The sequence below is a fragment of the Saccoglossus kowalevskii genome, chromosome 6 (assembly GCF_978046115.1).
Source record: "Saccoglossus kowalevskii chromosome 6, keSacKowa6.1, whole genome shotgun sequence".
NCBI lineage: Eukaryota > Metazoa > Hemichordata > Enteropneusta > Harrimaniidae > Saccoglossus > Saccoglossus kowalevskii.
In genome coordinates, this window is record NC_140646.1 from 30,017,339 (window position 1) to 30,043,947 (window position 26,609).

A 26,609-nucleotide genomic window follows, 5' to 3' on the forward strand; every position below is an offset into this window, starting at 1 on the left:
GGTCATGATAGAAAACTAAACATTGAATTGCCACGCAATAATCAATCATTATTATTATTATTATCTTAATTTTCTTTAACTTTTATTTTTGTTACTGTTTTTAAAATGTATTACATAACAGCCTAAAATTATTACGTAGACGGTAGAGACCAGAATTGATTGAATGAACTCATATATTTGAGTGGAAAACAATTAGCGCAATAAGATGACCACTGGTACCTGACAATTGTATAAATATATTGCCCATTCTCTGATCCTTTCTTATATTATTCTGTCTGATCATAAACACGTGCAAGTAATGAGTCATGTAACTGCAACCGTTTGCTTACATCGCGCATCAGCATACATTGAGTCATCGCGTGTCAGGTGACCACCAGTCACGTGACACGTAGATTGCCGTCATCAAGATATCCCTGAAGATATGATCATGGCAGGCGAAGACGGACAGGTCGTTCAAACTAATGACAGGTAAAGTTAATAACCGAAACAATACAGAATTGCATCGTTTTGTGTGAGTTTGAAAACATAATGACGCTGTTCTTTTCCCGCGACAATTGTTTCCAGCACCGTGTAAAGAGCATGTATGTAAATACTTACAGTCTTTTCCGAGTCGGTTGGACGTTTCATCAGCAACAAGTACATTGGTTACTGAGGGACGGTGATGTATGTTATATCATGGGTATAAGCAAATCGACAAAGACACACTAGTAATTGGAGAAATAATTCTTGACATTTCGAATTCAGTTTTAGTTTACGTTAAGACCACTTAACTTATAGGACGCAATCTCAGAGACGAGCTGTTATTTTTGCCAAGTCATGCTTATCAGGGGAAATTATGTTTCTGGCGAATTGCAGTCACACCAATTCACTCATGGCCATGAGAAATGTAAAAAATGTAATGTGGTGGTCTCTGATGTTTTCCGGTACTGGTCTGCTATGCATGGGAAAATGGTTTTATTTGATTTTATCAGTTGATTGTTTTATTTACCATTGTTGCATTCATGATTAATATTTACATTCAACAATTCACAATATTCAATATATTATTGGTGCAACAAAAGCATGCAAGTATAAATTTCAATGGCAGCCAATCAAAGAGCACAGTGCGAATGAGGTCATTTGAAAACGTTCCAATGTTATTCAATCGGCCAACAGAAACCTCTCATTTCAGTTTGAATTGGGAAATTAATAAATATTTATAAACATTAAGGGATAGTCCTTGTTGCGCTGAGTGTATATGGTGTCAAGAAACAAATATTTGTTGTTTGTGTGATGAAAATAATCTCATCTCAACTCAATTCAGTATAACACGACCACAGTCAGCTGGCGCACACGTGATAATAAAATAAATACGATATTTAAGATATGGGGGCCGCCATCTTGAATGACGCATAAAACTAAATAAGAGACAAGTTGTGAAACGCGTTTTTCAGATTCCTACAAATCATGACAAAAATACCAATCTTTCACAAAAATACGGTCCGTTGGGGTTATATTAAGCCAACCGATAACAAAATTCGGCCTAATTCGTCGTTTTTGTGTGGAAAAATGCCTTGCATACGAACACCTAATTACGCGAAGAACCTGCTAATGCAAACTCCAGAAGAGTTTATTTCTTTCAATATTAAATAAACATACCAGTACATTTTTTTTTTCAGAGCTGTGATTCAATCTCGTCAATACTGTAGGTTTAAATGGATCCCAACCTCAGCATCGTTGCTGGAAGCAGCAGAGACAAGAATTTTTCGATGTAAGTTGAATTGGTTTTTGCACAAAAGTTTTGCAACACTAATCAATGACTATTAAAGTGAAGATGCTTTCAGGTGGAGAGGATTGCAAATTTGATATCTTTGGTGTTCAAGTCATTCATAAAATGTATTGTGTGGATTCAGCGCCTGTGAAATTCCCACTTACTTACACATTTATGTTTCTGCCCTGAAATGGTTCTGTAAAAAAAAAAAATCATTTTCAAGTAAAACTGAAAGAATGATTCTGAGTTGTACCCACGCCCCCTTACTGTCGCAGTCAACTGTTTCCAGCTTTCTTTTTTAATTAAAAATTTTGTGCTTGGAAATATAAACTACAATAATATTCACACACATTAGGTGAGGTTCAACATCAGGGTAGTATGCGTTTCACACATACTTTAAAATATTGGTTTTTTCATTTTAATAAAAGTTACTGACTAATTATTAAGCATTTTAACTGGCCAAATATACAAGTACATTTTATAATTGTATTTGTATAAAGTATTATTGTTTTTTTGTTGGTTTGTTTGTTTTATATTTGTTGCCTTGTAGTAGTTTTTGGTCTTCTAGAATAAATAATTATCTTTGAATTTCATTTTCAGATTTGAAGGCAAAATATGAGGGTCGATTTGTACCAATAAGTCGTAATCAAAGCAAATTATGGACGGTAATGTTTCATTCAAGATATAGCACTAGAACACCTTTTGTATTTGTGCATGGCTTTGGAGCAGGAGTTGGTCTATGGGCTCTTAATATTGACTCAGCATGCAAGCAACGGCCTCTCTATGCTTTTGATCTTCTCGGTTTTGGCCGTAGCTCAAGACCGACATTCCCGAAGAATCCAGCTGCAGTGGAGGACCAATTCGTTTACAGCATTGAGAGATGGAGAGAAGAGCTGAAGCTGGATAAAATGATTTTAGTTGGACATAGTTTTGGTGGTTATCTCGTTAGCAGCTATGCTTTGAAATATCCAGACAGAGTTAAAAAGCTGGTCTTAGTTGATCCATGGGGATTCCCGGAGAAACCATCAAACTTTGAATCCAGAATACCATTAATAGTACGAATTATCGCCAATATTGTGTTATCCACAACTGGTACCATGTTGGCTGTTCTTAGAGCTGCTGGACCTTATGGTAATTATTTTGTTTTTTAGAAAGTAATTAAGCTACTTTTCACTATCAAGGATTTAATAAGGAAAAATTGTCTGTTGCTGTCATTTATTTTTGAATAGAACGTTTCTCATCTAAATATCATTGTCATGCCTGGTTACTGATTGCTTGGTATGTATCTACTAACAAGAGTGAGGTTGTCATATTCAAAAACCTGTAGTTCTTACTTTGTGAATAAGCAGGCACACTAATGAAATCAGCCCGAGTTGAACACTAATCAGTTTTTTCACAGACATTTTTTAGAAATTTCAAATCACAAATTCAACTTCAAATTGTTTCATACCCTTATCGTATAAATCTTATGTGATAAATAAATTGCATCCCTATTTCAATCATCTTATCACCTGCTATCAGTTTCCATGGTTTCAATGATTCATTATATAGTTGTATTTTGGTTTCTAGGTCCAGATTTACTAAAAAAGGCACGTGCAGATCTACAGGAAAAATATTCAGATTTATTTGATGATGATACTATCACAAACTATATATTCCATTGTAATGCGCAAAATCCAAGGTAAGTATTAGATGGAATAGATGGATACTATAAGGTTATTACGAAGATACCTCAAAGTATGCACGAAGATAGTACAGCGACAGTATCGGCCGATGCGCAGCGGAGGTCGATGCGATGACATACTGTCTGAGTGCATACTTTGAGGTATCTTCGTAATAACCTTGTTATTATAGATCTTTTCCTCCCAAGGATACATCATTGGAATGCCGAAATCTAAATATTTTAGAACAGAATCAGCGAACTTCTTTTTATGGAGTCCGGTCAAACCCTGGTGGCAGCCATATTTGTTTTTATTATTAGAGGACGCTTACGCGCGTAATCATTCCATATTTGGAATTCGCATTTCCTAATATGGTAGGATGCAAATACCCCGTAAAATACTGCAAAATTACGGCACGCTGTAACTTATGGAGTTACGGTGACAGATGTATAATAATAGTTTGTATGCATCAACATATTATCGACAATGGTTGTAACATATTGCCTGACTGTCAATATGTTAATTCATTGCAGACTATGATGATGAATGGCTGAATGCTGTCAATAACATGTGTAGGGAAATTTGTAAGACTTTCAATATGCTATCGAGTTATGCTTATATTTCAGTGCCATGAGCATCAAAATTTTGAATTGGTATATTCATGTATCCTAAGTCTCTGGGATCCAAATTAATGTTTACCCTGTTTTACTTAACAATGCAATATAAATGTGGTACATTATCAGATGATACAGAATTAATCAATTGCATTCCGATGGCCCTGAAACTGCATTAAATACAATGATCATGAATGCAATCGAGAAGTTAAACTGATAAGAAAAGAAGCACACACGTCAAGATTAATCAACATTACCATTATTTTTTTATGAAAAGCCTAGTACAATGTCCTAGCATAGTGATACATGTACACATGTTCCGGGGCTGCTGACCTGCATTCTATGTTATGGATCATCAAGAATATGATGTAAACAATCCAAAATTCATGCTATCATACTGGTAGTTGCATTCAGAAACAATTTTAAACTGAATAGCATGTCCACCTCATTTAGAATCAACCACCCAATCCCATATGGTGCTGTGGGGGTTTTCAATGGGAACTTTTTGAAAAATTAGTCATAAATCACATGGCATGGCATCATTAAATAGGATTCTTTTGTGTGTCACAGTGACATATTTTTCAAAAATCACTATTTTTAGAACAATTTCAAAAAACACAATTTAAAAAAAATGCATTTATTGACATTTTCTAAAACCTAGATTTTTAAAATAATTCAGAACAACAAGTACCCCATCATTACCAATATATGATTTTCAGCCTATGTCACCGGACTACAATTTGAAATATTGCATAATATATCTGCCATAGGAACCTATCCTAAAAGCTATATAATACTGATAAACTGGCCACTATCCACAAAAATAGAACCATAATTTTTTTGAAAATTAGGCTGGCGACCTTATATGGTCCAGGAGTACAATTTGACAAAAATGAATAAATTTTAGGTGTTTGAAATAAAGTATAATTTTTTTTCAGCGGTGAGATTGGATTCAAGAGTTTGTTGGGACCATGGGGATTTGCAAAGTTCCCATTAATACATCGTATCCATGAAATCAGGAAAGATATTCCAATTACATTTATCTATGGAGAGAATACTTATTCCATAATTGACAACAGCATGGGAAAAAGAACAAAGGAAATCAGAAAGGACTCGCAAGTTGATGTGCATGTAAGTTGGAAAGTCAACTTTTGTCAACAAAATATGCCTGTATATTTTTTTTTTACCCAAATTATCAACTACTTCAGCCGAAGAGATTTTGCGTCCATTGGTGCAAAATTAAAAAAAAAGTGTCCAAAGCATTTCACTAAAATTCTGCCATTCAAAGGATTAATGTGTTATGCAATTGTTTCATCATAACTGACATTAGCAGAATGGTTAATCACAATTATATTTTTTATTATTTCAGCTCGTCAAAGATGCCAGCCACCATGTTTATTCTGATCAAGTTTACCAGTTTAACCAGTTATTATTAGATACTTGCAAAGAAGTTCCATGATACAGGACAAAATATTTTTTTCCATAATTTTGAGGTGATAGTTGACGCGGCAGACTACATTCACACAATTGCTTTTTTTTCACAATTAGAATCCATCTCTACATTGCTACTAATATTTAATTCATCGATATGTATTTATTACATCACTTGTTCATTTCAAAGATAACAATTTAAAAGCTGTATGTATTAGATATTTACATATATTTTGTGATCAAATAAATCAAATGTATATAACTTTAATGGTATATAGTTGTGTAATCTGGGTACCATTCAGTAGTCTGCAATAGCCGGGCATTACTGCTAAGATTTTACCTCTCGCGCCTTGTGTTTTAATTAATGGACCATTGTATGTTCCCTCCCTCCATGTGAACTGACACAGTAATGCAAGTATGGCCCACCACCTTTACAATTATTCATGATATTACACATAAATTTACATGGTTACTGCTCAAAATCTAACCAGGCTATCGGTAATAACGGTAGTACCGAGAGCAAAATTATTCACGACTTTTCCCAAACTGTCTTGCATTTTTCCCAAGACATTTTGACCCTTAATTCAGGCCAACATCATCAAAGTTCTGAGGATATGGTAGTTCCCTGGAGAAAACTGGCCTTTCTAAAATGAATTAATAACTATGAAGAAATTTTAAGATTTTTTTTATTTTTCCTGTAATTTAAAGACAACTCAAAGACTTTCAAGACCTCAAAAAATCCAAAGACTTTCAAAGGATTTTCCCAATGCTATGGACCCTGTAATACCGGGTAGTTGTACAGTGCATGCCAACAGTTGAGTCGAGGCCGAATATGATGTATCTACATTGGTTAGGTGTGGAGATTCACTTTCCCCCAACGCTAACGAAAAAATCCTTTGTCTTCTGACTTTCTGTTCCGATCTGCCTTTGAGAAAGGATAATCGTCACTGTACTGTCAGTCCTTCCCAAACATTTTTTTTGACTGATTTGGACGGCAACTAATAAGCCCAGAGAAAAATATTGATGTTTCTGGTTATCATGCATGTCTAGACAAAATTGTAGTTTTTTTTGGAAAACAAACTGGCCAGACACTTTGTGTTCTGGGCTTTAATTTATGTGATGTGTACACTGCATTTCTTGGACCTCTTGCAATCAGCTTAGCCTGTGGAGTTGCAATTGTTCAGATGTCTTTATCTTGAGCTGTGCCATGAACAATTTGACACTATAAATCCAAACATTATAACTACTATATCATTTCTTTTAATGGCTTAACGGATTCAGATACATTAAAAGACTGAAAATAATACATGAATAGCTGTGTATGCTTACCTGACACGTATACAGTGAAAGTCATCAAAAACTAAACGAACTGAGAAATTGTTTTGTTTACAGAGGTGAGGCTTATAAATGTATGTACCAGTATCGGGGGGATAAGTGTATGGAAAAGGGATAGGGTCCGAGTTCTATTGTGTAAGCAAGACTTTGGAGCAGGGACGAGAAAAAGTATTCAGTTAATGGTATACACAGGTCCCATTTTACACAGGGTTTTTTGGTTTAGACATGTTTACTCAAAGTTCAGTTTATACAGGTTTTCAGTGTAGGCAGGTTTTAGTTTAGACAGGTTTCTATTTTATACAGGTTAAGTTTACATAGGTTCTCAATGACTTTGGAGAAGGAACAGGAAAGGTGTTTTATACAGGATGTCATCAACATTGGTCATAATTTCCTAAACTCCACTGACTGTATTCAGTGAATTTGCACCACTAAATTAACATAGATTAGATAACATTACAGCTACAACATTAGTTTATTCAGACGTCATCCGCACAATGTACAGTCTCTTCGCTGTCAATATATATAACCTTTCCTTACATGCTTGAAAACCTAATATCTCATCAATTGAGTCTAATGATACCACTTGCTGCTTAGCAACCTGTCGCACGACTTGACCAGTCTTCCTATTTCTCAGAGGTGTCTTCGGTTTACATTGTCTGTATATGTAAATATGTTTAGAACAATCGCACAATGTCGAGTATGAAAAATCTGCGGCGCACGTCGCAAATTTCCTTTCTCGCTTAGATGCTTGCACATAGCCCAAAGCATTGAATGTTGATACATGCTTCCATGGCGATTCTTCATCTTCTGTAGGTTTTCCCGGTTGCCATATCAACCCATCTACATCATGTCGTATACATATCCCAGGTGCTTTTTCTGGTTCAATTTGTACATTGAATAACCATTGGTGACTTCCAAGGCTGACCTATATGTCAGAAACAGAACATAAATGCGTTAAAACAAAGGATGTAAAACCACGTCATTCTTAGTTAACACAGATCTGCAAGCGATAGGTTTGGTGAGAGGCTAATACAAGATTACTGTACCTTATTTGTAATTTGGTGCAGGTTTCCATCGATACGAGTCAAAGCTGACGTATCTTCCGGGAAAGCGTCACATTCTTCCAACTCCTGTGTATTGTACGCTGGCTTGTCACTTTCACCTGGCAAACTCTGCAAAAAATGCAGCAAAAATAGATATATAGAATTTTTTTCAGGCAGCAAGATATCAAGCTAGGAGGGGAGGGGTGGTATCTTAAATGTGATGTATGTGGTGTGACATAATCAAAATACAATTTGTTGACCATTAGATTATTTAAATTACTGTAATTTCGCTTGGATTTAATTTTTGTTATTTTCGCTGAAGGAATGATTCAGTGAAAACAAGTCATTGAAAATGAAACAGTTCCCATAAAATTTTTGAAAGTTCTCTTTGTGCGCGTCATATTAAAGCGGAGGGGTTGTCGCGAGCATGTCCTTGAAACTTGAGTTCCAAGTGGCGTATACAACAGATTGTTTATTTACATCAAAACATGTGTTCCGTGTAGTAGTAATATGGTCAAAAATAAAAACAGCCGTTATTCGGCCATCTTTGATCTGATTATGAAACACACTGATATGTATGATGTATGTGCCAAATACGAATGAAAATGGTACATAAATTGTGGAAATATAGTAGTAAGGCCAAAAAGTCAGATGGCTATCAATCGGCCATCCTTGACCAGATTTTGAAACAAATTGTCATGGACATGCATCCTAACATGTATAAAGTACATGTATGTGCCAAATTTAAATGAAAAACTGACAGAGCACATCCAAGATACCGCATAAAAAACAAGATGCCTGCCAGTCGACCATCTTTGATCCAATTGTGAAATAAACCGTCATGGACATGTATCCTAACATGTATGATCTATGTACTAAATTTGAATGAAAACTGACAAAGCATGTCCAAAATACGACATTTTCAAAAAACAAGATGGCTGCCAGTCGGCCATTTTGAATCAAATCGCTAAACCACTGCATGTGCATATGTCCCACACAAAGTACTAGGCACATGCAAAGAATGAATGTAATCCGTCCAAGGGATTCTGAGATATGACTCCAGACGAACGCACAGACGGACGGAGACCAAAGTCACTAATAAATCCAGCGAGTATACTTTTTTTTCTATATTTTAGATTCAACTTGTCAAATATCAGTGAAAATAAATTCCATACAAAGCACCAAAAATGTATTTTACAGTATTCAATTAATCTAATATGAATTTGTTAATTAAATCTGAAGAGGCTGAAACTAAATATTGTATATTATGCAAATCTGAATAAGAAAATTAGACATTTTAGTGATAATGTTGCAAAACAGCTGCAAGGCAAAGCCCACTGTCTGTGAAGAACAAAAGATGCACAGTTCATCTTCTGACACTAATTTTAGTAGATTTACAGAGCAGTTCGGATAAGCACTACAAGTAGCATTACTTTGATTATTATTATGACTTACCAGCTGTTCAGATGTGAGATGGGACAGTCTTTCATGAATCTTCTTAGCTTCATCAGAATCAACCACATACTCCCCTCGTTTATCACCTGATACAACCTCTGGCCAAAATGGTCCGCTCTCTGCTTTCATCAATGTCAGTTCAAGCCTTCAGAAAAGAAAGGGAAAGGAATCGTCACCACTCACTATAACTGTACAGTAATACAACCCATAATAAAATCATGATTCATAATGTCAAACACTGACAACTGTTACATAATAAATAACAATCATAATTGAACACAAGTTGCCACGTATCAGTGGTAACTTTTGAATGTATCACTTGAATCAAATGTCAAAACTTGTCATGTCATTTTATCGCTATACTCAAGTTTCATAATGTCTTTTGAATGAAAAGCTCACACAAATTACTGTAGAATAATTTATTTTAGCTGGAATTAATTTTCGTTGAAAACACTTTAAGCGTTTTGCATGGAATTTATTTTCACTGATTTTTGACAAGTTGAATGTAAAACATAGGAAAAATGTATATTCGCTGTATTTTATTTTTTACTGAATCATCCCTTCAGCGAAAATAGCGAAAATAAAGTATTCTACAGTAGATTAGATTATGTTAATAATACAGAATTTGAATCAGGAAGAGCTACACCTTGTTACTTAAAGTGTCACATTATGCTGCATCCAGTATGGGTCTCATGGGCTATATACACGGTATGCGGTAAAATACAAAGATATTATATTATTTATGCAGTAAAGTATAAAGATACAGATTCCCTGTGCAGCAATTTTAAACAAATACATCACACTGTTAATTTATGACGATACAGCGACAGATGTACAACAATAAACAACAAGCTTTCAATTAATTGTTTAACTTTCAAATACTATACCGTACTTATCCGGGTAAGAGCCCATGCCTGGAAAAACGCCCACCCCCCACTTTTGACACAATAAAGAAGTTGAGGTCATATCCGGGCAGGTCTTTTTCTACACAAAACAAAAAAACTATTTTCTATTCGTTGACTGTGGTTGTATTAATAGTTGACTTTCTTGAAGTATGTCGTGATACTTATAAAAATTGTTAATTGCGTAAAACAAGGAGTGAACGCAAAATAGCTGTGACAGCTTTCTGCCTTCAGGGCAGCGCATTCACCGCTGATTTTTTTCAGAATCATAACAGTCAGCAAGTCTATAAAAATAAATATTAAAGCAGAAACGGTAGTTCTCTTTTTGAAATATGTCGTGGACCTAAAAAGGGCCGGCCGTTTGGTTTGTGCATCCTTAGAAACGATTCAAGCAAATCGTATAAGGAGAGACGCTAAGCAAGTGTCTCACTCGTTCGGCTTTAGCGTCGTCCACAATGAAAACAATGTTGCAATATTGTAGCAACCCGTACCTGGGAGAAGTGTTGAAATCACGTTATTTTGGCTTTATAAATATTTTGTAGCAGCTTGCGAATCCATAACTGGGGCCAGCAATTTTGCAATGTCACGCCGAAGACTGCCAACTTTTTTACCATCTTTTATCACCGCTATTGCATTCTGTCATGAAAACTATTCTTCTGTCGTTGGATAAAAAAAAAACTTCCTATTTCAAGTCCACCGCGATATCCATATAAGCGTCGAGTCTGTTAAGAAAGCAATGTCACGATTTGACCTTTATGATGAAATACTAGTAGTGATGTCATTCTTAGCCAATCAGTAAAGCAGATGCATAAAGGTCAAAAATGATTGCTAGACTGTAAACAAAAGCATCGTGTGCCATCGCAGCAGAGCGACCCCATTTTTCTTGTCTCTTTATTATGATTAGACATGAATGAAAAGTGCCAAGCTGACAGACTGCGAAATCCGTGTTTTAAAAGTGCCAAGTCCAAAATGTGTGGGACGATATCGACGAACTTCAGGAATAAGTTGTAGGGATTTTGTTCTACGGCTACAGTGACGCTGACTTGGACATTTGAGGGTTTTGAGTTTGACGAAGATGACAAAGAACGTACAAATAAAGATCTGAGAAGTTTTTTTCAAACAGCTATGAATTTTTATGATTTTTACTGTGTAAATTTGTAAATTATTATTGATCTTGCATGATGGTTGATTCGTAATTTGTCGAGACCGGAAATCATTTTACGCAGTTTAACCCCTGACATTTAAATTCATTTTGAGTTCATGCGTATTGGCCGTGTTTGTCGGCGGAAAAATCCTAATTCAAATGATTTCGCAGTGTCGATTTTTATTATTTCTGGTTTATTTGTCACATTATAAGCAATACATTATTTTTGTTTTACTTCTAGTGTTGCATATTGTTCATTTATTTCCGTTGCATGTTATTATTTGCCGTTCAATTCCCTGTCGCAGTTTGATCTGCCTGTTGTCAATTTTCGCGAATTTTCGGTTTTTTTGCCGGGGATCTCCTGGCAAACGCCCATCCCTTCTTTTTGGCAATTTTCCATGTTCAAGACCCTGGGCTTATACCCGGATAAATACGGTATATGATTTCTTACAAAACAAATTCAATTGGAATACATACTTTCTTTTTTCCACAGTCCAGGTGCTGACATCCACGTCTATCTTGGCATGCAGGATACCTTGCAGCAATGTAAATGAGTTCTTAATCCCAATGGATATGTCTTTGCAAGATAACTTGATATCAATATCAGATTTATTTGTGCCATCTGGTAGGACAAATGTGACAGTCACATCCTCCAATGTCTGCGTCCAGCTGTAGATTGTGTCTGGCAAAACAGCATGTATTATTGTGTAAATACAAATTTAGTTAGCTGAGAAGAATTTTAATTAGCAATAATGTAGCAATGATTACTACTCATTTACCTTATCTATCATTTGTATACCTCACTGATGTATGCACTCTTTGATGACTATATGCAAACTTTACTGATGACTTAAATACCTCGCTGACTACAGTACATCATACAAACCCCTCACTGTCCACTTATACACCTCGTACCAGATTTACATGTCACTAATGACCACAAACAAACCTCACTGGATAAATACATGTATACTTGTATGTACTGAGTGACCATCTCTCACTCATTCTCTCTCTCTCTCTCTATATATATATACGGTATACCCCTTCTTAGAAGGGGGGGCAAGGGTTATTTTCGTTCAACGTAATTGCAATATTTGGTTGTTCGTACAACGTAAATTGAAAAAATAAATTCTGTAATTCTGTAATCACAGGCTAGACGTACAACGTAATCAATCAAATATTTTTTTCGTACACTGTAAAAATGTGTAATTTTTCTCGGTACGTACTAGAATTTACATCCAAATAAAAAAATCGTAAAGAATAATCCAGGGAAATTACATTTTAGAAACTGTAAAACGACCAAATGACACAATTCACTGCAAAATTGAATATCAAGACGTAAAAGGCCCTCTAACTGAATGAAGAGCATTACGAGGGTACCGGTAATATGCGCATGCGTATCTACACACGACGCAGCAATGGCGGAGAATTTGAGTCGGAGAGCTCTTCAGACCATTCAATGTTTCATTTGTTATCACTGTAAACTGTAAAAACGTACTTTTTTTTCTATGTAAATTGTAAAAAGTTTTTTTTATTTCCCGTAAAGCTGTACCAGCTACCCCCATTTTATGCACATTATGCACCTCATTGATCACTTATACGTCTCCCCAACCACAGATTTACACCTAAATGACCACAAATATGCATCTCCTTGACCATTTATACACATCTCTGACCATAGATATAAACCTTACTGACCACATATATATATATATATATATTTCATGGACCACTTATATACCTCTGACCACATATATAACATAGACCACAAATATGCATTTCATTAACCATTTATAAAAACCTGACCACAGATATGCACCTCATTGATCACTTAACATGTCTCATTAATGGCTTCTATACATCACTGATAACTAATCAATCTCCTTTGAAAACTTACCACTTTTTTCTAGTGGTTTTGGCGTTTCTTTCTTCTCAACAGGCTTCAATGAGTCTTCCACTATATTAAAATCATAATCAGCTGAAATATGGACAGCATAACCTGATGGTTCCAATGCTGCAAATTGTGGAGCAGCTTTAGAATGGAGTTTCCGTTTCCGCTCCACTTGAAAATGAGGTGTTTCTGTATGTGAGAAAAACAAGTAGACAACTTGTAAGCACCTTATAGGGGAATATTTAGTAGTATTGTCTGTAGTAATGGGTTAACAAGCAGAATCTCGGCTGAGATAGCTCCGCTGTTAGCAATGCACATTTCAATTAAAGAACAGAAGATATCATTAGAAAATGAACAATATGCATAGTATCAATGCAATGGGACTTGCTGTTTTCAACAAGAATTCAAAAATATCATTTTTCACCATAAATGATTGTGGTTTTTAACAAGAAGTCGAAAATATCACTTTTTACCAAAAATATTCACCAAAATTAGAGAATTGAAGATATGATCATGAAATGAACAAATCTGAGAGAGGTCTACCCAAGGTACATATACACCAAGTATCAAAGCAAAGCATTCAGGCTTGTAGTTTTCAAGAAGAAGTCGAAAAAGTAAAACATTGACACGGACGATGGAGGACAATCACTCATATGATAAGCTCCGCTCGACAAAGTCGACAGCAGAGCTAAAAAGAGTACCACTAAAATGCTGACACTGTAGTTATTTAGGAGACCTGTTTCTTTGGATTTTACTTTCACCTCAAAATAGCATACAGAGAGGCACGAGCAGCCATATAAATACAATGTATTTTTCTGAAGCAAATTAACATTTGATTACATTCTTTGTAAAATTCAACTGATTTATTATCTGTTGAAAGGATACAAGGTCTAGGTGAACATAATTACCTGGTTGCCGTGTAATAGTGATCCATTCAATCACTGAAGTGAAATGAGACGAGGATAACATGGTATCTGTCTTTTCTTCTTCTATGTACAGCAGTAGGCAGTCTACAGTGGTAGCAGAGTCTGATATATGAAGGGTAGCATCAAGGATAACAAACGGCCTCTCACTTCCACACAGTGATTCAGAATAAATAATCTAAAAAGAAAATGTTTATTTTTGTGTGTATTTTCACACTATAATAGATAGAAGCACTGAATAGAAAGATGACATGCAACAAAAGGGAAATTACTTCTACACACTGTTCCGATCGAAGCTTATCTACAGAGTAAAATAAAAAAATTTTTAACATATATGACCAGAAACACAAATACCGCGGTAATTTGTTTCTAGTTCTTATGTGAACACAGCAACTGATGGAAATCTTTCCTCAATTTGCTTTAAAAAAAATTTTTTATGATTATATACAAACAAGATTTGAGTGGAATAGCTATCATATATTATTCTATAAATGTAATTATTGTACCCTAAACCTCAGTGCACACAAGTGAAAATATAAAATTTACCTTCCATTCTGGAGCTGATACCTGGTCTCTGTTGCCAGTTTCCAAGATATACAAGGTACCAGCCCCATCAGCTAAAAGTGCCCAGTGTGGTCCAGGAAAGTGGAATGTCACAAAATGTCTATTGGATGCTGATTTGTGGTTGGTGGCAGGAATCTGAAACACTGACTCTGCAGGACTCAGTTGAGATTCCTGTAAAAATGACATCACAAAGTAAAGAACAACAAAGGATACATAACATACTGCAGAACACGGCCCTCAATCCCTGAGCATGATGATATGATGACTGCTGATCAATAAAAAACTGTATATGTATTGAATATCTGCAATGATTTATAATATGCTGGTATGAGTATACACCTGGTGTTATATGTTCCCTTTTTCATTTATAGCAGTTCTGAGAATTATTCAGACCACAGTCCCTCTATCACCGGTCTGGAAATGCTTAGTATTCTATTGTACTAACCCTCGTAACGGGCAAATAAATCGTTGACACCTTACGCCACGTTATCCCGAAAATAAACTCCCATTGATGTAGTCGTGCATATTCATTAACCCACTGGAAGTTACCACGATACTTAGCGATTTGAGTCATTGCGCATGCGTCATTACCAGCACACGGATCACAACATTACCATGTGGAAGGCTTACGGCGATTTTGTCAAATTGATTGGGATTTCGTTTTAAAAGATGTTATTGAGGAAGTAATCCATGAAGTGCATAAAGATAAACCATGTAGTTCAACCAGTGCCGAAAACATACCGGAGAAACCTTTTATGAGGCATGATTGCCACGCCCACACGCCTGTCAAAACTGCTGTCTGTACGTAAACAAAATTTGTCTATGAAATTAAACTCTTTATTACATCCCAAACAGAATTAAACCACCCCATTAGTTTCAGAAGTAGTTTCTTTAATCGCCAAATAAAAATGGAATTGGAGAATCACCCCATTCCCTTGTAATCGGAACAGAAACTAGCGTTACAATTATACGACTGAGAGAATGATGTGATGATAGATCCAAAATGGCACTGTCGTGAATACAATGACGTGCAAAACCAAGACCCAAAAATCATACATCTTGTGACATTAAACAGTATTTCAATTGATTGTGTTGCCGATATACATAGTTGTTGCAATTAATATGCCGGAAAAACAAAACAAGCAGAAAAAAAAAAATACCGAAGTAAAATGTGTACAACATCGTAACTGGGACCGGCCATTTTGTTTTTAACGACGCCGTTTACTTCTTAAAAATAAGCGTAATTTTTTGAACGAACAATCATCAAAATCGTATATTCAACATGACCATTGTGCTAAACGTATTTCAAATCTACCAAAAACACAAATGTTGTCATGTTGACAAGAATGTACCGTTAATGAGAGGAACAGAAAAAACGAGTCAGTTTACAAGTCACGGCACAGTCCCTCCCTATTACAAAAGGTGAAAAAGACATAATTTCACACAAGAAAACGTCGAGTATCAACATATTGTATACAACGAAACTTACTCTCCTTAAAAACAAAGACGTTACGAATCAACTATGGTAAAAAATATGTAAAAAAATATTTGTTTACGGTATCAAATATGTTCTGAAAACGTTAAAAAATAGATCACAGCACTAAACGCGATGTATCTCGAAGCTATCAACAGTATAGTACCACGCTTCGCGGAGAGCCGTTACAAGTGTTAGCCCACTATACTAGCCGATTCACACGTTAAACAATAGGCGTTTCCAGACCGGTGATAGAGGGACTGTGTGTTCAGACAGACAGTTAGCATGATGGCTTGCAACTTTGCAAAAATTTTTAGTTTTTAACACGCGCACAGTTTAGATATTCAATTACCATATTGCATGTATTTTTATTTGTTTTAATATTTCTTAAATATAGGTTGCCTAAAATTTCATTATCTCAACACAATTAACACTTTGTTACGCATTGTACCTTCATATGTCTTATTATACCAAATTAAATTCAAGGTCACTAATTTGAAGTATGGAATAAACCAGATTTGTGCTTCCATTACTCAGTGTACTTTGCATTTAATAACACACTTACCAATACAACTCTCAGCTGCATCACCTTCCACTGATCATCCACGTAGAAAACAGAGTTTGGATTCCACTGATCTAGAAGTAGGTAATTATGAACACCAAAAGCTCTAACATGTTGTAGGGAATATTGGTTCTCTTGCAACTTGACTTCGTCTACACCTACAAAATACAACACAGAGCACTTATATAATAATAATAATACCATATTTATCCGGACAAGGGGTGTTTTTTCTACACCTGTAATAAAATAAAAAAACAAAAACCTATGTTTGTCCGTTGTATTAACAGTTTACTTCCTTGCAGTTTGTTTTGATTCTGATAACAAAATTTGAAAAATAAATGTCAATTGCGTAAAACGATGAGTGAACGCGAAATAGCTGTGACATAAATAGAGCAGCGCGTTCACCACTGTTTACGTAGTTGGAGTCACCGACAATGAAACCAATGTTGCAATATTGTAGCAACCCGTAACTGGGAGAGTGGTTTCAAGCACGTTTGTTTTGGCTTTATAAAATATTTGCGAATCCATAACTGGGGCCAATTTTGCAATGTCATGCCGAAGACTGCCAACTTTGTTACCATCTTTCACCACTTTCACCACTTTCACCACTTTCATGGAAATTATTCTTCTGTCGTTGGAAAAAAAATCTTCCTATTTCAAGCCCGCCGCGATATCCATACAACTTGCTGAATGGTAACTTTCACCATGATTGATGAACGAACGAACGCCTAGTCTGATAAAAAAGCAATGTTAAATTTACCTCCATGACGAAACACAAGTAGTGATGTCATTCTTTAATAGCCAATCAGTAAAGCGGATGCTTAAAGGTCAAAGATGATTGCCAGACAGTCAACAAAAGCATCGTGCGAGCCGTTTGCCGCGACCCATTTTTCTTGTCTCTTTATTCTGATTAGACGTGAATTAAAAGTGCCAAGCTACCAGACAGCGAAATGCGTGGATTAAATGTGATAAGTCCAAATTGTGTGGGACGACATCGACAAACTTCAAGACGAAGCTATAGAGATTTTAGTTCTATCGCGACAGTGGCGCCGACTTGGAATTTCGGGGTTTTGACTTTTACGAAGATAGCAATGAACGTTGAAATAGAGATCTTAGAAGGTTTTGTTTTTTTCTAACAACTATTAACTTTCGTAATTTTACTGCGTAAATTATTATTGATCTTGTATGGCTGTTGATCCGGTAATTGTCGAAACCGGAAATAATTCACGCGTATGGGGCGGCGTGTTTGTCGACGGGGATATTCTAATTTTTATTATTTCTGGTTTTAATATTTGTCACATTCTAAGCAATAAATTATTTCTTGTTACACTTCTAATGCTGCATATTGTTCATTTATTTTTGTTGCATGTTTTTATTTGCCGTTTTCTCCCTGTCACAGTTCGATCTGCGTGTTGCCAATTTTCCCGCGATTTTTCGTTTTTTTTGCCGGGGACATCCGGAAAAACGCCCACCCCTTCTTTTTGGCAATTTTCCATGTTCAAGACCCTGGGCTTATACCCAGATAAATACGGTAATAATAATAATAATAATGAATTTATTGCATCCTTAGAAATAATTTCCATTGGTTGACAGCAATAAAATGTTAGTAATAAAGTACAATACATATTATAAAACTAAAGTAATAGTAAAATGTCAGTTATTGTTATTTCCGATTTCAAATATTTTGTAAAGTATTCGCCGACTTGAGCAGCTGAAAATACACTTCCAGTCAATGGATGGCCCCATTTTATATGCTGTTTTACAAATTATGCAAAGTGAGACACCTCATTCATGGCAAAACATCTCCTCAAGGCTAAGACGATCGATTTCTGACAACAGACTGATTATAGTTAAACTCTAAAATTTGTTTGGATTCACTCTGAAGTAAATTCACAAATAATGCCATCTTTAAATTCTACTCAACTTCACGCATTTCTACGCTCTATGGTTGCATCATTTTAAATGCCTGTTATGTATTATTATTGAATGATGATGGATTGCAACCAGTAAGAATGATAGTAAGATAGTAGCTGTAAGGACTTGCATGTTGCTCATTGGACAATTTTGATTAAGGGTGGACTACTATTTCTGAGAAGGGGGGTAGAATAAGACAACAAAATTGTGCAAAAAAATCATAGAACTTAGAGGAAAATCTACATGAAATACAGTCTTCTACCCACTCTCTGATTGAATATTTACCATTATAAAACGAAAATGTAGAAAATTCTAGTCAGGCCACCCCCAGCAAAACAATGTTCCGCCCCTTGGTGAAACGTCTTCACGTTGGCATCGGCGGTCACAATTAATACATGTGGTAAAGAGAATTTAACTTGGCCACTATTTAGCAGACGCGTATAACACTGATTCAAAATGCTACGTTGACTAAGCACACAAATTACAATAAATAACAATAATTTAAATTAAATTACAATATTATTATTGAATGATGATGGATTGCAACCAGTAAGAATGATAGTAAGATAGTAGCTGTAAGGACTTGCATGTTGCTCATTGGACAATTTTGATTAAGGGTGGACTACTATTTCTGAGAAGGGGGGTAGAATAAGACAACAAAATTGTGCAAAAAAATCATAGAACTTAGAGGAAAATCTACATGAAATACAGTCTTCTACCCACTCTCTGATTGAATATTTACCATTATAAAACGAAAATGTAGAAAATTCTAGTCAGGCCACCCCCAGCAAAACAATGTTCCGCCCCTTGGTGAAACGTCTTCACGTTGGCATCGGCGGTCACAATTAATACATGTGGTAAAGAGAATTTAACTTGGCCACTATTTAGCAGACGCGTATAACACTGATTCAAAATGCTACGTTGACTAAGCACACAAATTACAATAAATAACAATAATTTAAATTAAATTACAATATTTTTAAAATTAAAATAACAATATTTTCATTACTAACTAGTTAGCGTATTGAAAATAAAATTAGAAGTTCTCACCCGAATCAACGTTTACACTATACACTGGCAGAGGATCGAGGGATAGTTTATAGCCATCGAAATTTGCGTCTAATTGGTCACGATCAACACGAAACGTTTCTGTGCAAGTCGCCATATTGCTGAGCCGCGTTGCAACTTGGGTAAGTTCAAGCCTCGTTTTAAAAATGAAAACGAAGGTCATGGTAGAAACGACTTTTTCAGCGGGGGTTTGCGATATATGCAAGATATACTAAAATTAGATTTGTTATTAGAATAGTGTAATGATTCATTTGCAGTTAAATATATAGTACTAAGGCAAATAAGTTAGGATAAAAACAAATATCTTTGCAAACACTTCAGGTTTATGCGCTGTCTTTAATGGTATGACCCAAATGGAGGTCCGGGATTTCCCGGAATTGGCACTTCCGCGTTTGTTACAGTGACAAGAGCTGTAGGTTGCGAAGAGCCTTAGAGGTATGTTTTTTTTTATGCAATCGCCACCGGTACGACAGTGTTTCGAATGGTTTATGCGGCCGACTCGCTGTTTTTGATTAATAAGTTGGCTAGATGTCTAAAAATACGCAAAGACTGTCACTTTCCAGGGGAAAAGTACACGTGCCGTACAAGGCTAGTGACCCCGTTATAAATTGAACCTCGGGAACTGAGAAAATACGTTCGGTTTAAAGAGGTGTTACTGTTATACTGCAAGTATATAGAGTAGGTACAACAACAAGTAGGAGTAACAACGTTAGATAAGTTTAGTACTTCCGTGTTTCATAAAGCTTTACGAATATAATCACAGGTTTTTTTCCAATCTGTGTCATGACTCACCCAACCTACACTGGATTGATAATTGAAACCCTGAGACCTGTAGAATATATTTAGTAATACGTTTTAATATTATATCATGACATTTTATTTATCAGATGGAGTTTCAACTACTTTGCCATCTACTTTGAACGTTTTGTTCTAAGAGACTTCAGTCCAACAGAAAGGTGCATGGTCTTGGATTTTACATATATTTAGTAGCAATTGTGGATAGATTTTCAACCAATTGACATGGCTGCTAAAGATTCATCAACTCTGACTGGTGAGGGTTTGTACGTCATAGACATTGACAAAGTAACAAATGAAGAATACCTTGACAAGGGCAGTTTTGGTATGGTGTATAAAGCATTACATGACGACTGGGGAGAAGTGGTGGTGAAGCGAATTTTTGAAAATACTGACGTCAGTGAAAGGTGAGTTGGCGAATTAATTGCAGCTCGCTAAACTATATATATTGTCACACGTTTATGTACAAAAATATTTACTGTAACCACGGTTACTAGAACTGTGCTGTAACACGGTGAAAACCTTATAAAGTAACATTCTCAACATTAGAAAATTTGCATATAATAACAAAGTTAATAAAGTTTCATATGATCAACACTGTTCCTATACTCCCAATATACCAACACCCAATGATAAAGGTGAAAAAAACTACTATAGACAGTCCTTTTTTCTTTTTTTACAATGTAAATTCGTCTTCAGAATAATTTAGACCCATTCAGAAATTCAAAATAACACAACTGCAAATGCTTCAACCATACTCAAGAGATTATGACACATGGTCAAACAATTTACCAATGAAATTCATTCTTTTCTATTATTGTTCACTCGGGAAATTGTACGATCTTTATTATTTTTTCCTGCCACATGAATTTAGATATGTTTATGTCGTGAGTAAAAGATTGAAATTCACTGGTATGGTCATTCCAAGTAGTTTGAAGGATCAAGTCATGAAACGGTTTTGAGCTTTCATGGTGATGAATGTTTTCTTTTCATATTTTTCGGAGAAATTTTTACTGTGGTTTGAAGTTGCTCCACTATTTTTCGCCACCCAAATCACATCACTATTTGACAGATTGTCGGTAAACACACATTGATTGGACTGTGGTAATAACTAAACTGTATTTGCACCATTCTCGTAGACAAATTCAAGAGTCAAAAACATTTTGAAATCGCTATGAGTTGTCATTTATTAGATGAACAGTGATTCAGAATTCATGCGAAATCCAGAGAACAAATGCAATAAATTTTGCAGGATGTTTAACGATAGTTTCTGTGGATCGGGTTTTTTGACATAATTTCATTTAGCATTAAAAATAGCAGCATCAACTTTTGTTTGTTTACACAAAATTTCAGTGCTTTGTGTGACAAACTGTAGTGCTGTAACTGGTGTTGAAATCGGCAGTTGTTCTGGACAATCCTTTTTGTCATGGGGCAACCGCATATGAAAACTGGTTGCCATTTTGGACAACCATAAAAATAAATTACATACAGAAATTATATAACATAATACGATGTTGTATGTTATAATTGCCAAAAATTATCCCGGTTTTAATTGGTGAAAAGTGGCTTAAATTGTTATTGTTCAGTTTTGGGTAAAACACCTAAGCCGTATTAGACAACTATTCTTTCGTGTGGACAACCAGTTTCTCAGTGGTTTTCCTACTGCACAACCAGGAATATATTTTTTTTTTACCATTTTGATTTGTACAGGTAATCACATGAGTAAAAGTGCATTTATGATTTTAAAAACCTTGGTTGTGGTCATGCATCTTGTGGGCGCAGGGGGCAAACTAAATAATAATACACGTAGTTGAGGAAGGATGTGTCTCTTGACAAAGTAAAGTCTGATCAAATCACAGACTACATGAAAACTTAGTGTAATTTTAAAAGTTATGTGAGAATAATTCAATACCAGTTTACAAATTAAGTGAGATTTTTAATTATAGCAGTTTACAATCTGCATATGAATACAACTGTAGTAGTTTACAATCTGCATATGAACACAACCATAGCAGTTTACAATCTGCATATGAATACAACTGTAGCAGTTTACAATCTGCATATGAACACAACTGTAGCAGTTTACAATCTGCATATGAACACAACCATAGTAGTTTACAATCTGCATATGAATACAACTGTAGCAGTTTACAATCTGCATATGAACACAACCATAGCAGTTTACAATCTGCATATGAACACAACCATAGCAGTTTACAATCTGCATATGAATACAATTGTAGCAGTTTACTGGTAACATTCTGATATATTTATTAATATCTCCCAAAGATAAAAATGGCTACACATAACAAAATATAAACACAAATATGAAGTTGATCGCAGGTATATATTTATGTTTCCCATCTTGTATTAATTAAATAATGCTTTGTCTTTGCAGTGAACGTAAAGAAATGGTGGAAGAAGCCAAGAAAATGAGCGAAGTCCGCAGCGCACACATTGTGATGTTATATGGTGTTATTGCTCATCCCTCACAATACTCCTTAGTGATAGAATACATGTGTTATGGTTCCTTGAACAATTTCCAGTCCAAGTACAGGATCCCTTGGGCATTGAAAGCTCAGATGGTCCACCATATTATTCTTGGAATGAATTACCTTCACAAGACTGCCAAGATTGTACATCGAGATTTGAAAATAGATAACGTGTTGGTTGGGAAAGGATTTCAAGTCAAGGTGAGTGGGGCTGTAAAACCATAGTACTCACAGAGGATAAGAGTGTGTGTGAAGTGAGATGCTATTCAAAACTTACACTATTAATATTTCAATATCTGAATTAATTTTCATTATCTCAGTAAACCTTTAAAATCTATCGATTATGAAAAAATTATACTTAGGTTCAGGAGATCTTTTAATAATGAGATCAAGGTTATATAATTAGTGTACTAGTATACTAGTATTGGTGTGATGTGCAGTAAGGATCTCACAAGAATTAAAGAAGTCATGTAAATTCAGAGATGATGACAAAATTGCATGACAATCATATATTGTTAAAAATCTAATGCAAATGTCTGAAAGACCTGGTTACGGTAGTATTCATTTTAAGCTATCATGATTGTGTCCTTGCTTATCCACCCAGTGTGTATCACATATGTAGAGTTTTTTTAATACGGATTTAATTCCCAATCAAACTTTTCCAACTGTGTTCGCAGCATTCTGTGATGCCATTGGTTAGAAATACATCATTCATTACATATCCTGCATATATAGAGTTGTATTCCCTTATCTTATCAATCATTGGTGTGAACAAAAACACAATACTTGTTATGTACAATGACCCCTCGCTAAGTAGTGGCCGCCGGGTGTCGTGATCTAAGCAAAAATTGATTTACCAAGGGTCGCGACTTACCATGAGGCATCATGAAAGTGGGGTTCATGCATTTGAAATGGATAAAAACAACATATACACATATACATTCATTTATAGCACAGCTTTATCGATATTATCATTGTAGGATAATTTCGCACGTTTTCTGTTCAGTCAGTTATTCTTGGTCAACTTAAAAAACAAAATTTTCTCAGCTTTTCTTCATTCTTACCTACCCATGTATAGTGGATTTACCGACTGCTAGATAACGTGCAACCCTTAATTTGATTTCACCTTTATTGAAACAATCGACTGAGTTTTTTTACGTACGGACAGTTATATCAAAGTAAACCAGCTGAGAAGTATGCAAAGTACCAATAGTCAGGCCACCATCACCCTTTGTATCTCAGTGATTGACGGACAGTAGATGTTAAGTTGTATCCTCCAGCCCTATAAACTACCATTTAAATATACAATTTTTTTATAATGATGCTATCACCTTGTCTTACAGGTTGCTGATTTCGGTTTAGCTGTTTGGAGAACGTACTCAAGAAAATATGTGAAGAAAAGATCAAGGCGTTCAAAGGGTACATCTGGAGCGGGTACCATAACACACATACCACCGGAACATTTGAAAAATGTGAACCTACGAACGGAATTTACATTTGATGTCTACAGGTAAAACAAAAAAAACGCATCAACGTCATTTACATAGAACAGCGGTAGATTGCCTAAAACTGTTCTATTTTCATCATCATGGATACTTGTGCTTTATATATATCTAGGATTAGTGATACGTGTAACTCAACACATTTCTATATCCATGAGACTTTTTTTTAGTGAAGCAACTGCTGACATAATATTTAACATGAAGCTGACCAATCAAAATACATTTTGTCAGTCTGTATAGGACCTAAAACATAAAAATTCCACATATTTGCTGTTTTGAAGCTTAAAAAACAAAGTTAGAAACACACAGTGGTTACCATAAACTTAGGTGACTGCAGTGTGTATCTATTCTTCTCTATTAATTATTGTGTATTGCCAAAATTAGAAACTTTTTATAAAGTTTTTTTTTCTGCGTTAATTCTCCATTACAGCTGTTGTGTGCACATTTTGGATGTAAAATTAAAATATTTTACAGCCTGTGCGCATGAATTCCTGTTAATATGACCTTTGATCAGATCAATCAATCATACATACTAATCAATCAGTCATTTAATCAATCGTTCAATCTAAAACATCAATTAATCATTTGATCTATCAATACATACCCATACATTTATTTATTCCATATCAGAGTCAGATTACCAATGTGCATTTATGTATGTGTGTCTCAAAACAGCGTTTGCGGCCGCAGTTGAGACTCGCCAAAGTGTTAGCAAAGGTGCTTTGTGACCTTAGACAAGGCAATGTGATGTAAGGTGGGATCTTGGCCAAGGTTTATTTTGGCATGTTTGGCATGTAAATTTGTAATGATATTAGTGAATATGTAACTCAAAAGTGGTATCTTCTTGTGGTTACAATAAGTCAAAAGTATTTTGTTCAATCATCTCCATACTTGAAAAACTTGGAAACCTTGCCATTTTCACTGCCTGCCAATAATCATGGTGAAAACAAAAGCCTAAAACTCGCAGAAAACTGTACTTTGGGATAGTTGTTGAGACTGTCCTGAACAGTGTAACAAGATTACCCCTACATATTTTAATTTGGGCGCGAAATTAACAACTTTTCTTGGATGCTTACTAGACTAGCAGCTTAAATGTAGTCACATAGTAGAATACTTTATTTTCGCTTGGAATTTATTTTCGCCATTTTCGCTGAAGGGATGATTCCGTGAAAATAAAATCCAGCGAATATACTTTTTTTCCTATATTTCACATTAAACTCGTCAAAAACCAGTGAAAATAATTTCCATACAAAACGCCCAAAAAGCCTTTTCAGCGAAAATTAATTCCAGCGAAAATAAAGTATTCCACAGTATTTGGTATTCTAGCATTTTTACTATGTAATTAGAGCCAAACTAGAAAGTGTGAACATAAATAATTAATTGCTCAATTTGTGTAAAATATCCTGCTCTTTAAAGCCATACAGGTTTACTTAAAATCAAATTGTAATTATTGTAAATTTCTATAGTAGTTTAATTCGGAACAGATTTTAAAAAATTTTAATCCTATCGGTAGTACAAAAGTCCATGTGCCTTGAGCTACTGTTTATTTCAAGCCTTGAGCAGTGTCTATCCTGTTTTCGTATTCGTTATTTAATTTTAACCATTTGCCAGCCTCATGCTATTTTACATCGACTTGATTTTAAATTAAAATCTAGATTCTCAATTGCCAAAGTTGTAATAGTTATACTATGTTTGATATGATGAAGTACCAGGGTAGTTACTACGGAATATTACAAATAATTGATTGATTTTAGATATTCCAGGAGTTGATGTACCAATGCACTGTATGGAAACCATATCAAATGTACAATAACTGTTGTAACTTTTATTTTTTCTTCACAGTTTTGGAATTACACTGTGGGAAATGTTTACTGAACATATTCCATATAGAAGTAAGTTCACACTGTTAAATATTAACTCCATGTTGTATTATCACTTGATGTATAGTTGAATTGGTACGAGAGTGTTTTGGGATAATCTGCAAACCCCGTCAGTTTTGGGAGTAAAACTATATTCATGCATTAATAATTACTTGATTTCATTATATTTAGATTTTCTTTAATGTATTTTAATAACAGCTTGTACTTTC

General features: G+C 35.1%; 3 protein-coding genes across 5 annotated transcripts in view; 2 read left to right on the forward strand and 1 right to left on the reverse strand.

Moving 5' to 3' along the window:
• Positions 1-375: 375 nt before the first annotated feature.
• LOC144355069 ((Lyso)-N-acylphosphatidylethanolamine lipase-like) lies at positions 376-5,724 on the forward strand. Its single transcript, XM_085500349.1, has 6 exons — positions 376-468; positions 1,659-1,750; positions 2,351-2,881; positions 3,320-3,431; positions 4,964-5,156; positions 5,395-5,724. The coding sequence occupies exons 1-6, from the start codon at positions 422-424 to the stop codon at positions 5,482-5,484; spliced, it is 1,065 nt and encodes a 354-aa protein (XP_085356475.1). The 5' UTR covers positions 376-421; the 3' UTR covers positions 5,485-5,724.
• Positions 5,725-7,244: 1,520 nt separating this feature from the next.
• Positions 7,245-19,860, reverse strand: LOC100376825 (nudC domain-containing protein 1-like). Of its 2 annotated transcripts, none has more exons than XM_085500347.1 (9): positions 19,714-19,860; positions 16,753-16,907; positions 14,696-14,884; positions 14,135-14,327; positions 13,233-13,415; positions 11,813-12,017; positions 9,290-9,434; positions 7,838-7,963; positions 7,245-7,716 (listed from the first exon to the last, which is right to left on the reverse strand). In XM_085500347.1, exons 1-9 carry the CDS (start codon positions 19,826-19,828, stop codon positions 7,264-7,266), a joined length of 1,764 nt encoding a protein of 587 aa, XP_085356473.1. In that variant the 5' UTR covers positions 19,829-19,860; the 3' UTR covers positions 7,245-7,263. The 2 variants fall into 2 exon arrangements, with proteins under 2 accessions (XP_085356473.1, XP_085356474.1); XM_085500348.1 differs by lacking the exon at positions 19,714-19,860 and adding an exon at positions 17,328-17,422.
• A 231-nt stretch (positions 19,861-20,091) lies between these two features.
• Positions 20,092-26,609, forward strand: part of LOC102802386 (receptor-interacting serine/threonine-protein kinase 1-like) — a 46,559-nt gene continuing 40,041 nt past the window's right edge. For both annotated transcript variants that reach the window (XM_085500350.1, XM_085500351.1), the window contains exons 1-5: positions 20,092-20,166; positions 20,619-20,933; positions 22,925-23,219; positions 24,362-24,528; positions 26,363-26,412. In XM_085500350.1, coding sequence (XP_085356476.1) covers positions 20,752-20,933; positions 22,925-23,219; positions 24,362-24,528; positions 26,363-26,412 — 694 coding nt within the window. In that variant the 5' untranslated portion in view covers positions 20,092-20,166; positions 20,619-20,751. The remainder of the gene's footprint in view (positions 20,167-20,618; positions 20,934-22,924; positions 23,220-24,361; positions 24,529-26,362; positions 26,413-26,609) is intronic.